General features: G+C 42.2%; 2 protein-coding genes across 14 annotated transcripts in view; one reads left to right on the top strand and one right to left on the bottom strand.

The window, feature by feature from the left end:
* The window catches only part of LOC109069345 (neurexin-1a-like), a 174,196-nt gene extending 163,049 nt beyond the window's left edge, over nucleotides 1-11,147 (top strand). For all 13 annotated transcript variants that reach the window (XM_042736275.1, XM_042736274.1, XM_042736270.1 and 10 more), the window contains one exon: nucleotides 9,768-11,147. In XM_042736275.1, coding sequence (XP_042592209.1) covers nucleotides 9,768-10,072 — 305 coding nt within the window. In that variant the 3' untranslated portion in view covers nucleotides 10,073-11,147. The remainder of the gene's footprint in view (nucleotides 1-9,767) is intronic.
* A 385-nt stretch (nucleotides 11,148-11,532) lies between these two features.
* Nucleotides 11,533-12,350, bottom strand: LOC109057839 (heat shock protein 30-like). Its single transcript, XM_019075068.2, has one exon. It carries the CDS (start codon nucleotides 12,190-12,192, stop codon nucleotides 11,548-11,550), a length of 645 nt encoding a protein of 214 aa, XP_018930613.2. The 5' UTR covers nucleotides 12,193-12,350; the 3' UTR covers nucleotides 11,533-11,547.
* Nucleotides 12,351-13,247: the final 897 nt, after the last annotated feature.

Below are 13,247 nucleotides of genomic sequence, written 5' to 3'. Positions count from 1 at the left end.
ATACATATATATATATATATATATATATATATATATATATATATATATATATATATATATATATATATCATATAAATTCCCAATAAAGTTTAGTCTGTCAATCCAACACATTCTCACTCCCAACTCGTCAAATATTGACGCTTGGTCAGGACCCCATGGCGCCATTTTTATGCCCAAGGTACCCCTTTACCCCATTTTTCGTTGTGCAGGGTACACGATTGTTTTCAGTTGTTTGTCTTAGTTTAATGGTTTCATGCATTTGTAAAAAATTTTTAATAATTTATATAAATTTATACTTTCATTGGAGCACCTAACCCCACCCCTAACCTAAACCTACCCACGTCTGGACAATATAAAACATGTAACAGATGCCGATCACGTCTATTCCTCTCACAAATTAATCTTTTTGCCTCGAAAGACTTGGAATGTGAATACTTTTTGAATAAATTATGACTGTAGTTGTATATGCCTGTTATATATTGTGTTTTATTGACAAATTGTAGGTTTAGGGCAGGGGTTGGGTTACATGCTCATAAATGTGTAAATAGTGTAATATAAGTAAAACTGTAGTCAATGTTTACATTGAAAAATCACACCCCAACATGCATGCAATAATGGCAATAGGGGTGTGATGAGACACTCATCCCACGAGACGAAATGAGACACGAGATTGGGTTCACGAAAACGAGATGAGATGAGATTTTACACTTTATTTTAAAGAAATCCTCTATGAAATATATAGGGAAAAATACTTGTGCTTTATGAAATTAAACTTCTATTATATATCTATATAATATAATATATCTGTTATATGCAGCAGTAAACAACATGTAAACTAGAGCTGTATGATTCTGGATAAATTGAGAATCATGTTTTTTATGTATAAATTGGAGATTTATACTCTGCTCCAATCAGCGCAGGGCTGTGCCACAGTGTTGTTTTGTGTTGAAAATGTAAAAAATATATATAATGAGCGAGTACATCATGAATCCATTTTCCAAACCGTGTTTTTTGTCTTATCCTGAATCACTACGGTACACCTATAATAAGTGTTTATATTCGGATTATTTTAGTCTGGTGGGGGTCGGCAACGCTGCAGAGTAGCACAGTACCTGCGTGACTCGCCATAGATATAAACAGAAAGAAGTAGCTCCGGCTACAATGTTCTTCCGCCAGACGCGAGCGCCAGAAGTTACCGACTGCAGTTACCGACTGTAAATTTATTTATTCTTTCTTGTGCGGCCCGGTACCAAATGACGCACGGACCGGTACCGGTCCGCGGCCCGGGGGTTGGGGACCACTGTTCTAGGTTATTACATGCGGAGGTTTTTGGTCCGATCATTAACACCTGTTTTTTTTTTTTCTTTTTCTTTTTTTTCCCCAGAATTTTGCAGTAAGATATTACTAGCCATCCAGTTTTTTTTTATATCAACTATGCATTCCGTTATTTTTGCAAATTAATATGTTTCATCGGGTCGCGAAGAAATATAGAACTGAGTATCATCAGCATAATAGTGAAAGCTAACACAAGGGTAACATGTAAAGCGTGAAAGGTAAGGGTACTAGTACTTAGCCTTGGGATACTCCATACTGCACTTGTGATTGGTATGATACCTCTTAATTCACTGCCACGAACTGATGGCGGTCAGATAAGTATGATTTGAACCATGCCAATGCACTTCCTCTAATGCCAATATAATTTCCTAGTCTTTTCAAAATAATGTTGTGGTCGATAGTGTCAAACACAGCACTAAGATCCAGTAGCACTAATAGAGAGATACAACCATGATCAGATGATAAGAGCAGATCTTTACAGATACCATTTTTTTCTCTAAGAAGGAACATAGTTGTGATGATACTACCTTTTCTAGTATCTTTGACAGAAAAGGGAGATTCGAGATCAGTCTGTAATTAATTAATTATTTGGGGTCAAGTTGTATTTTATTATTATTTTTTTTTTATTTTTATTTTTTTAATGAGAGGCTTAATAACAGCCAGTTTGAAGGTTTTGGGGACATGTTACAATGACAATGACAAATAAATGCTATTCAGAAGAGGATCAATGACTTCTGGAAGCACCTCCTTTAGTAGTTTAGATGGAATAGGGTCTAACACACATGTTGTTGGTTTAGATGATTGACAAGTTTATACAGTTCTTCATTTCCAATAGAAGAGAATGAGTAGAATTGTTCCTCAGGGGATCTATAACGATAATCTGATGTGATACTGTGGCTGCCGGCTGCATGGTTACAAATTTATCTCTAATAGTTTTGATCTTGGAAGTAAAGTAATTCATAAAGTCATTATTGCTGTGCTGCTGGGTAATGTCAGCACCTGCTGATGTTATATTTTTTGTTAATTTAGCCACTGTAGAGAATAAATACTTGGGGTTGTGTTTGTTTTCTTCTAAAAGAGACATAAGGTAATCAAATCTAGCAGTTTTTAAGGCTTTTCTGTAGGAGAGAGTTTTTTCCCGTCAAGCAATACAACATAGCTCTAGTTTTGTTTTCCTACAACTGCGCTCCATTTTCCAGGCTGCTCTCTTTAGGGCACGAGCATGCTCATTTTACCACGGTGTTGGACTCTTTTCCTTATCTCTTATCTATCTTAAGTGTAAAGGAGCAACCGTATCTAAAATTCTAGAAAAGAGAGAGTCCATAGTTTCTGTTACATCATCAAGTTGTTCTGAGCTATTGGATATGCTGAGGAATTTAGATAAGTCAGGAATATTACTTACAAAGCAGTCTTTTGTGGTAGAGGTGATGGTTCTAGCATATTTGTAACAAGGAGTTGAATTTACAGCATTAGCTATATGGAATATACACAAAACTAGATAATGATCTGTGATATCATCGCTCTGCTGCAAAATTTCAATGCCATTAAAATCAATTCCATGTGACAGTATTAAGTCTAGAGTATGATTTTTACAGTGAGTAGGTACTGATACGTGTTGTCTAACCCCAATACAGTTTAGAATGTCTATAAATGCTGGTCCCAATGCACCTTTTTCAATATCACCATGGATATTAAAATCCCAACAATTAAAACTTTATCTGCAGCCAGCACTAATACTGATAGAAAATCAGCAAATTCTTTAATAAAGTTTACATGGTGCCCTGGTGGCCTGTATATAGTAGCCAGTACAAACATCAAAAGGGATTTATCATTAACACTTGTTTCTCTGGATAACATTACATGAAGCACCATTACTTCAAACGAATTATACTTGAAACCTGACCTCTTAGAAATACTGAAGATATTGCTATAAACTGTAGCAATACCTCCCCCTTTACTTTTTAGACACGGCTCATGTTTATAACAGTAAAATTTTTTTTTTTTTTTGGTGGTGGTGGTGGGGGGGGGGGGTAATTACATTTGAAGTAATGTAATCATCTGGGGTCTCATTTATAAAACTCTCTGTAGATTTCATCCTAAAAGTGTACGTAGTCACAAACACTAGATTTTGTGTATGCACAAAAGTTTTCAGATTTAAAAAAACATGCGTACGCCAGAACAAAAAATCCCTTTATAAATCCCAGTCAGGGGAAGATTGTGCGTGCATGCATCTCCACCCCATCTCCTCCCTGAAATCACCATATATGGAGCTTACAACACCTTGTTTTACTATGCATAACCTCATCTGCATATCATTTCCATGCATATTCCCATGCACGTGACACCATGTTTAACACCGAGACATTAAGGAAATATGAGATGGGGACTAGAATGCCATTTGTGCCATACAAATAAATGTTTTTTATTGCTAAAAATTATCCAGTATCCTTGTTATGTTTTATAATAAATATATGAAAATAGCCATAAAAACAAAATGGTTTAAAGATGTTCTCAGCTATATTTTAGAGTAGAGTTGTTTTAAACAATTCAAATCAAATTAAATGTATGCAGTTTTGCTGATGAACATCTTTTAGCTATTTTTAGTGGAAACAGATTGGCCCATATTTATTGCAGTGTAAATACAATTGTCTGATTCGGCTCGTCACTGACAAAGTAGCCTATTTTAAAAAGGAAACGTGCAAATCTTACCGTTTCCTCCTTACAGTATATCCTTCAAATAAAGTGGTATTTTTCATTATGTCATTGAGATGCCTTCACACAACATCAACACCTCCGTGCAGCTGCAGTTGTACAGTAAGCTATTATCATTGGTCCTTTACTGGACAATGGACCATTCGACCACTGAATCCAGCAGTGTGTGCCATAATATTGAAGTAAGTGCGCATCATTGATCATTGTTCTCGCTAAAATATTTCTCATAACATGTGATCTGTAGTTTAGTTTAAAGATTAATTATTGTGCACCTATAGCACTCCTCGCTGTCATTAAAACATAGCATAGGCTAACACAGGAAAGTTATTTAGCCTATTGTTAATAAAATTATGTAATTATGTTTTTTTGTAAAATTATGTAATTTCAGTGTTTATCTCCATTAATGCAAGTGGAGTATTCAATGTAAATGTGTATAATCGACATGAAAACAGAGTTTAAAATCCGAGTCCGACTTGCCAGTACCCCTTGGTCAGGTCGAGGGTGGAAATATACCGGGCCCTCCCGAGTCGGTCGAGGAGTTTGTCCACTCTGGGCATTGGATAGCCGTCGAACTCCAAGATCTCATTTAGGCGACGGTAGTCATTACAGAACTGGAGGGTGCCATCAGGCTTCGGAACCAAGATGATGGGGCTGGACCAGGGGCTCCGGGATGGCTCGATTACCCCTAACCTCAGCATCTTCTTAACTTCCTCCTCGATGGTGTGTCACCGAGCCTCCGGGACTCGATAGGACCGCTGCCTTATGATGAGCCCTGGTGGTGTTCGGATGTCGTGGTGCACAATGTTGGTCCACCCGGGGAGGGGAGAGAACACATCAGAGAACTGACCGACCAGGTGCTGCAGCTCTGTCTTCTGGGCGGCCGACAGTTGGGGCTCCATGTCAACAACCACGGGATAGGAGGTGGCGAGGGCGGAGAGCTGGGGCCTGGACCCAATCCATTGTTTTAACAGGTTGATGTGGTACAGTTGGCTTTCCCGTCTTCGCCCGGGCTGACGCACCCTGTAAGTGACCGGGCTCACCTTCTCGGTCACAGTGTATGGCCCCTGCCAGGGGGCCAAGAATTTGCAGGCCGCATTGGGGACCAGGACCAGGACATGTTCTCCCGGCTGGAACTCCCGTGGCTGAGCCGCCTGGTCGTAGTGGCGTTGTTGGGCCTGCTGCGCTCGACTGAGGTGTTGCAGGACCAAGGGCATCACTCTTTTGACCCTCTCCCGCATCAGACGGACATGCTCGATCGATGATCGGTGGCCAGCTGGCTGCTGCTCCCACGCCTCTCTTGCAACATCCAAGAGGCCTCGGGGCTGCCGCCCGAACAGGAGCTCAAAGGGAGTGAAACCCGTGGAAGCTTGCGGGACCCCTCGGATGCCGAAGAGGACGTAGGGCAGCATTTGGTCCCAATCATGTCTGTCTTCAGCTGCCACACGTCTCAGCATTAGTTTGAGGGTCTGATTAAAACATTTGACCAAGCCGTCCATCTGGGGGTGGTAGACCGTGGTCTGGAGGTGTTTCACCTTGAGGAGCTGACAGAGGTCCACCATCAGCCGGGACATGAAGGGAGTCCCCTGGTTGGTCAGAATCACAGCTGGGATGCCGACTCGGCTGCAGAGGAGGAACAGCTCTTGGGCGATGGCCTTGGCGGTGGCTTTACGCAGGGGAATAGCTTTTTTCCTCCCCCCTTCGCAGTGCGACACAGTAGAGCAGACCTTACCTGAAGATGAAGTGCGGGACCTGGGGGCCTGGCCGGACCTCTTTCCCCTCAATGACCCATACTTGGGCCCAACAGTGCTTCAACCAGTCGTCCTCGTGCTGGGCCTTGCCGAAGTTGCCCACTCCTGACACCTGCTGGAAGACATCAAGGTAGAGGTTTGGATCACTTGGGGACTCACCCTCTCTGGTGCTGTCTGAGGCCAGCAGCACAGGACAACATCGGTTTTCTCGTAGGCATCTTCGGCGGCACCCACGGGGGCTGGCAGGCAGGGTGGCGGCGAGAAGAAGGCGGTCAAACCCGGGCCAATCTCTCCCCAGGAGCATTGGCACAGGGAGGTCCTTAATGATCACCACTTCAACCGGCCAAGACCCTGGCAACGCCGAAATGGTGACCCGACGTGCTGCTATCTCTTGGGTGTCTCCAAGACGGTGGGGTGGACGAGGCTGTCCGCACTCCCGGAGTCCAGGACAGCTTCAAACGGGTGGCCATTCACTTTCACCTCGGCTCGCGGAGCCCCCCCTGGTGGGGCACGGTGGAAGGTGCAGCCTGCCAGCCACGTCCGCATGGAAGGGCGGGGTGGTTCGGTGGGAATGAGCTCGTCCTGAGGTGTGAGAGCCACCGGCCTGCTCACTGGTCATGAGGCGCCCTCCGGCATGCGTCACTCCTGGACCACCATCCGGGGAAACAGTGGCGCTCGCTCCCCAGCCTCTCGTCGTTGGGCCGCATCCGCCAGCTCAACGGCTTCCACCAGCTCGCCGAGAGTAGTGGGATTCCGCATTACTGCTGCTTGACGGTGACGGCCAGCAGCCAATGTCACGCAAGCCGGGAGAGTTCTGCCGCTTGGGCCCGGGCTGGGGACCGTGCGTTGTATTCCCAGTCGAAGAACAGTTGCGCCGCGGCGATCAAAGACAATCCCACCCGAGACAGGATTTTCCGCTTCAGTTCTTCGTAGTTCTCACTGACCTCAGGTGGGAGGGAGAAATAGGAGCGCTGCGCTTCACCGGTTAAGAGTGGGGCGAGCAGCCGTGCCCAGCCCGGGTGTTCCCAGTGCTTTCGTGTGGTGACGTTCTCGAACATCTGCAGAAACATCTCTACGTCATCATGGGCTGTCATTTTGGGTATCAGCTGCGTGGCCTATACATGGGGATCAGGCGGCGGAGTGTGTCGGCCTGCCTGGAGGAGGGCGAGCTTGCGTTCCATCTCCCCCTGATGGCTAGCGAGATGTTCTGCCCGCATTCTCCACCAAAGTAATAGGGTGAAGAATCACACGACAGTGAGGAGTGCAAAATAAAGCCCCAGAGGGTGGTTTTATTAACAAACAACTTGTTGATAGGAAGAGGGAAGTGCAGCAGTGCTCGCTGGCTGGTGCGCTGATAGTGGCGGTGTTCCAAGTGAGGCATGTCCGTGCGTGGGGTGCTGATCAGTCATGGGATCTCTGTAGGGGAACAACAAAGAACAGCGTTAGCATCCAGTCTTCTGGAGTGATCACTCACTTGTGTGTCGGTGGCAGCGGCTTATGTAGCCGCCGCTTGATTGTTGGCGGCCGTGACCAATCAGCCTGTGACGAGGTTTCCAGGTGTTCCTCGTGTGTTTCCAGGGCGACACTGATGAGGCCTCGGGACACGCATCACACTATGCTGAGAATTTGCTGAATTCTGTGACGTGAGGCAGCTAGCAGATGGTCAGTTTAGCCAGTCTGTCTGCTTCCTGACCTGGGCCCCAGTTCTTCATGTACAAACTCTAAGACTATGTGCCATATTTCTAGAGAGAAGAGTGGCACCACCCCAGGAGGGATGAAGACCATCTCTTTTCAGCAGGTCAGGTCTGCCCCAAAAACTTCTCCGGGCACCACTTAGACATCCAGCTGTTGAGTGATGACAGTCTGCTATGTATCTCATCACCACGTTGAAGAAAGGAGGAGACCAGAGCATATTACAGTGTCTGACATCGTACTTACAAGTTCACACACCTCTTTAATGTTATTTTTAGTGATCTCAGACTGGCAACATCATTAGTACCGACGTGGATAACAATCTTACTGAATTTACGTTTAGCATTAGCCAGCACTTTTAAATTTGCCAAGATGTCAGGTACTGTAACGTGGAGTCAGAGACGTTCGGATCCAATTGCAGTATTTATTAGAGAATAGTCAGACAGGCAGTAATCAGATAACAGCGTCGAGAATGCCAAAGGATATCCAGAAACAGAAACAATACCAGGCAGAGGTCGGGGCAGGCGGCAGAGAATCACAGGCGGTATAAACAATCCAAGATCAGAGATGGAAGGCACAAAAACAAGGGAACCGCTCGGAGATATCAAACTGGGCTAAACAAGACTTCACAACAACTCAGAGTCCAAACACAGTATATATAGGGGAAGGGTAATGGGGAACACCTGGAGGTGATTAGCTTTAGACACAGGATCATGGGAAATGGAGTTCAGACACCAAATGCAATAGTCCTGAGTGGAGTGCCCTCTACTGGAGTTCATGGGCACTCCAGCTGACGATCATATCAGGCGCTCTGTCTCCTGGTAAACACCTGACTATAATGGCTGGTGTCTCTAGTTTCACTTTCCGTACAACACAATCACCAATAACTAGAGGATTTTCATCAGATTTCTCAGTGGGTGAGTGGAGAGAACCTGTTTGATGTTTTGGTTGGAACGGAAGAGAGGTGTTTTGACCTGCGACTATGCTGCCTCACAATCACCCAGTCGTCCTGCTGCATGGGCTCTTAGGACTGGTCTTATGAAAAAATGGAACAAAAGAGAAAAGAAACAGAGCAAGACAGAGAGAAAAAAAAAACGGTAGGAAATGAAAATGGAGATGCGATTGACAAGCTAATAGGCTAACGGAATGCTAACGCACAGTGCTCGCAGTTCAGATTTAAAGATTAAAGGCGGATGATGTCAGACTAGTTTGGTGATCAAATCAGAAATATGATAAGATTTCAACAGATAAACAAAGCCACACGGAGCTACAAACGCACCCAGCAGCATGGCAGACAGGAACTGGAAGCCAATAATATTCACTTATCAAGCATTATAAGCATTAACTCATCTAAATATATGCAATTTTGTCTTGGTTTTTAATTTACTTTGTAACTGAATAGCCTGCATATTCAAATACTTGGTATATTGAAGCAGCATACACTTGATGTTAAAGAATTCACATACACATAGTGCTTGTGGAGAATATTTTTTCCTTTATGAACTTTAAGTAGCCTGTTTTGCCTGTTTTATCATCGACATTTGATGTTGCCTGTGGTCATGTAATTGCATGAATACCTACAATATAATCATATAGTGTTTTTCGAGGTACTGACTTGAAAAAGCAGTTACTATTATTTGTCCATGATGCTGATATGACCTCCCTACTGTTCGGGAAGATAAGCGTGTCTCGCACATAAGGATATGTTTACAGCTTTATATTATACTGAAATAGCTCTTGCATTTTGAAGTCATCTCATGTTGGAAATGTGTCCTGTTGGGTAGTGCATGTATACTCAGTTTCACCATCTCTGATTAAAAGTCAGAAGCAGCAGCATTTGTAGCAGTAAACATACTCAGGACCGGCCTGTGGTCCCCATAAGGGGGAAAAAAATTATTAACAACAGTAAATGATGTTTATCTGAAAATGTAACAATGCAAACAGATTTTCTGTAAGGGGTAGGTTTAGAGTTAAGGGATAGAAAATATTGTTTGGTCAGTATAAAAGTAATAGAAGTCCATGGAAAGTCCCCACAATACACAGAAAGGAACATCTGTGTGTGTGTGTGTGTGTGTGTGTGTGTGTGTGTGTGTCTCAATATTTGGATCAATATGATAAAGTGTGGGAAACTTGGGATGACGTGTAAATTGTGTAGGAAAGCTGGAAGTATCTCACGTATACTTAGTACAGTACTTAAAACAGTATTCCAAATTGTTCAAGTTGGTGAATTTTAGTGAAACATGTTTGATGGACTGACCTTTGGTGTTTTTGTTTCTTCAGCTAACCCTACAGGCCCCGGGGTGAAGAGCTATCCTGGTCAGTCAGAGGTTTTCCGTGAGTCCAGCAGTACCACAGGCATGGTGGTTGGCATCGTCGTTGCTGCTGCACTTTGCATCCTAATTCTTCTCTATGCCATGTACAAATACCGCAACCGTGATGAAGGATTGTACCATGTGGATGAGAGCCGCAACTACATTTGCAATTCAGCCCAGTCAAATGGAACAGTTGTAAAGGAGAAACCAGTGGATGGCACCAGTAGTGTCAGCAAGAGCAAGAAAAACAAAAACAAGGAGTATTATGTGTGATACTATTACTCCTGCTCATCCACAGTTCTAATAAAAGTCAAATATAAGACCTACTTATGTAAGATAACAAAGACTTAGGGATTATGGAAAAGCATTTAGTCATCATATATTAAACAGCGGTACAGTGGAAATCTTTGATATTTAATTCATGCACATTGGAATGGATGACAGAACTGATGGACAGACACTTGCGGATGTTCAGGAAATGTCCAGCATGCTGATCAAAGTAAGACAAGCTGATTAAATACCCAACAATTACCCATAAGTGATGGAAAGGTTACCTAATCCACCCAGACTCTGGCACTTTCTTGTATAACAAATGCAAGAAGAAGGGAATGAAGAGTGAGTAATGGACTATTACAAAATGTCTTTCTGTTTTTTGTTTTGTTTTCCTGAAGCATCACTGAAGAATGAGAGAATAAGGAAGGACAGAACACGTCTCTCAGACTTGATAAGTATTATACAGGTAGCGGTAATATAAATTTGACAGCTGATGGTAAAAGGAAAAGAATATTATGGCATTATCTTTTGCAAACAAATGGCTGCAAAACAGTTGTGGATATCTCAGTGATAATGGATTCTATGTCTTAATTAATATGTTTCTATACAGTAAAACTGCAATTGTGTGCTTTTTGGACTGTCACAAATTTGTGTTTTATGACCTGCTGCATTAAGGATGCAAACTTTATCTACTCCTTGTCAGAAAAGACCACAAAAGAATCTTATGTGTATTATAGAATTTATAGATATCAACAATGCCATTTTTTTTTTTTTTTTTTTTTTTTACAATGGGTTTATCATGTTACCTGCAAACTGTTTTCTGCAAATGAATGTTCAAACTTAGTTTGTAATATATGTGTGCACATACACATTTAGAGTCCATGTTTTAGAAGGTACTCTGAAAGAGACACTAAAACAATGAAGCCAGAGCCTTCCAAAGACATATAACTACCAATAAACTCACCATACTCCCATGAGATGTATCAGCCTGCAGTGAGAGATGAATCCATGTTTACTTGTGCTTACCCTCAAAATGTAATCATAAATCAGATTCATTTATTAATTTCTGTCTCGAGAGAGTGTGTCTGTGTCTCCCTCATTTTTCCACTTTTAAAGCAAAAGACAGGAGAACTGATTTTGAGCTAAACAACAGAACCGATACAATTCATTTGACTTATTTTTTTAGATCTGTATTACATTTTTAGACAGTATTTTGTTTCTGAGATTTCCAAATTATATGTTTTAAAATAGTTTTAAAACATTAATCAAGCAAATAAAATATTACCCAGAATGAATTATTTTCTCTAAATTGATTTATGAATATGTGCCGTCTAGGATAAATGCAAACTCTTTATTAATGCATTTATGTATGTAGCTGGTTAGTGTTACATATATTTTATATTTACACAATATTTTATATAATACCACTATGATTCTTATATATAATATGCAAATCTTGTGAAATGAAATGTTATTTAAGATCCAGCAGAGGGTTGTACTCTGTACTCAGTGCTTTCAGGATTGCTGAGTGTGGTCTGTGTGGCGCTGGTGTCGTGCTGTGCCTCGGCTCTCTCTGGCTGCGTTGTATTCACAGTTTGACAGTCAATGGGCAGCATCCTCTCAGCTGCTTCAGATGGCTGATTTACTGGTGCCTGTATGTAGAGCTTTCCACCAGCCATGGAGCAGGTCACCGCTTCAGGATTCACTCCTTGAGGCAGATCAAACACCCGTCTGAACTCTTGGGTTCTGTAAGAGTACGAGCCCTTCCCATCCTCATGCTTCTTCTCGCTCTTTCCGCTGACATGCAGCTTCCTGCCCACCTGTCTGACTGACAGTTCTTCTGGGCAAAAGTCTTTAGTGTTCAGTGTCAAAGAGAAGCCGCTTCCCTCTTTCTCCATTGTGCAGGCGACTGGGTAGATCTCCTGTGAGGGTGGTATCTGCTGGATCTCCTCAAAGATCTTTTGCTGAAGTTTCTCCAGCTGCTCCAGGCTGCTCTTCAGCTCCTTCAGCTCCTCTCCGTGTCTGTAAAGACATGTGATCTCTGGCCAGAGGCTGCGCACTGGCCAGTCCATTCCCATGAATGAGCTGAGGGAAGGCTGGAATCCATGCAGGCTCAACATTTTCAGTGGCTTTTAGGTTTGCTCCTCAGTCGAGTTGTCTCTCTGGTGGCGTCGTAAGGCTTTTAGATTTGACTCTGGTTCTGTGAGTCTCTTGCCTTTATACTGTGTGTTCATCAGCACCAGCAAGTTCATGAACTTTCCAGGTAGTTCCGGATTCGTCCATTGGGGGGCAGCATAGAGAGAACTGATGATGCCTCACCAGTCATGCTCTCATTTTAGAAGATGACCAATAAACATCTATTAAACTGAATTTATTGATTTATTTGTTTATGCATTGTTTTTACACAATTTGCAAATAAATACAGAACTCCGGAAAATTATTATATTTTTTGGGTTATTCACAAGGCCACTGTATTTTAAAAGTGATTTGCTTTTATAAATGCTAAACACACAAGGGTTGCAGCTAATAAATGTTTTCTTCATTTTCTATGTTATATCATGTATATCTCTTATTTGTATAGGTCAGTTATCACTTGGAATAATGATAGCATACAATACGTCTGGATGAGAACATTTTATTACTTTATTTTCTTCAAATAGATCTAAAGAAACTTTGTACAAGACATAACTTCATATAAATGTACATTTCTAGAGGGGTGCTTCAAATATAAAAATAGTGTAGGAACATTTTTACACATAAATGCCACTGCTACCATTGCTACGAAGTGTTTTTAACATCAAAGTGTGTTCTGTACCGTTGGATTAAGATTAAAACGGAATGATTTGACTAATTTGAAAGAAAATCTAAAAATATTCATTCTTTAACAAAATGGACACTGATTTAGTAGTTCTGATTTTAAACAGCATACTGGAAATTTCAGATACATGAAAAAGCATTTCCACCCCATGTGCCACACCAGCATTTGGTATCCCACGTGACCCTCAAGGGCTAAATAAATAATGCACATTTATAAGTCAGGTAAGAGAAACAACATTACTGGTAAAACTCCCCATGGTGGGAGATATCTAGGATTGCAAGTCTTTTATAATGAACAGCATTATTAGGTATTTGTTTATATTAAAACAGAACATGAGCACGGAGGGGAGTAATAAAG

Source organism: Cyprinus carpio, chromosome B13 (genome assembly GCF_018340385.1).
Source record: "Cyprinus carpio isolate SPL01 chromosome B13, ASM1834038v1, whole genome shotgun sequence".
Classification (NCBI taxonomy): domain Eukaryota; kingdom Metazoa; phylum Chordata; class Actinopteri; order Cypriniformes; family Cyprinidae; genus Cyprinus; species Cyprinus carpio.
This window is presented reverse-complemented; position numbering and strand designations above follow the sequence as displayed.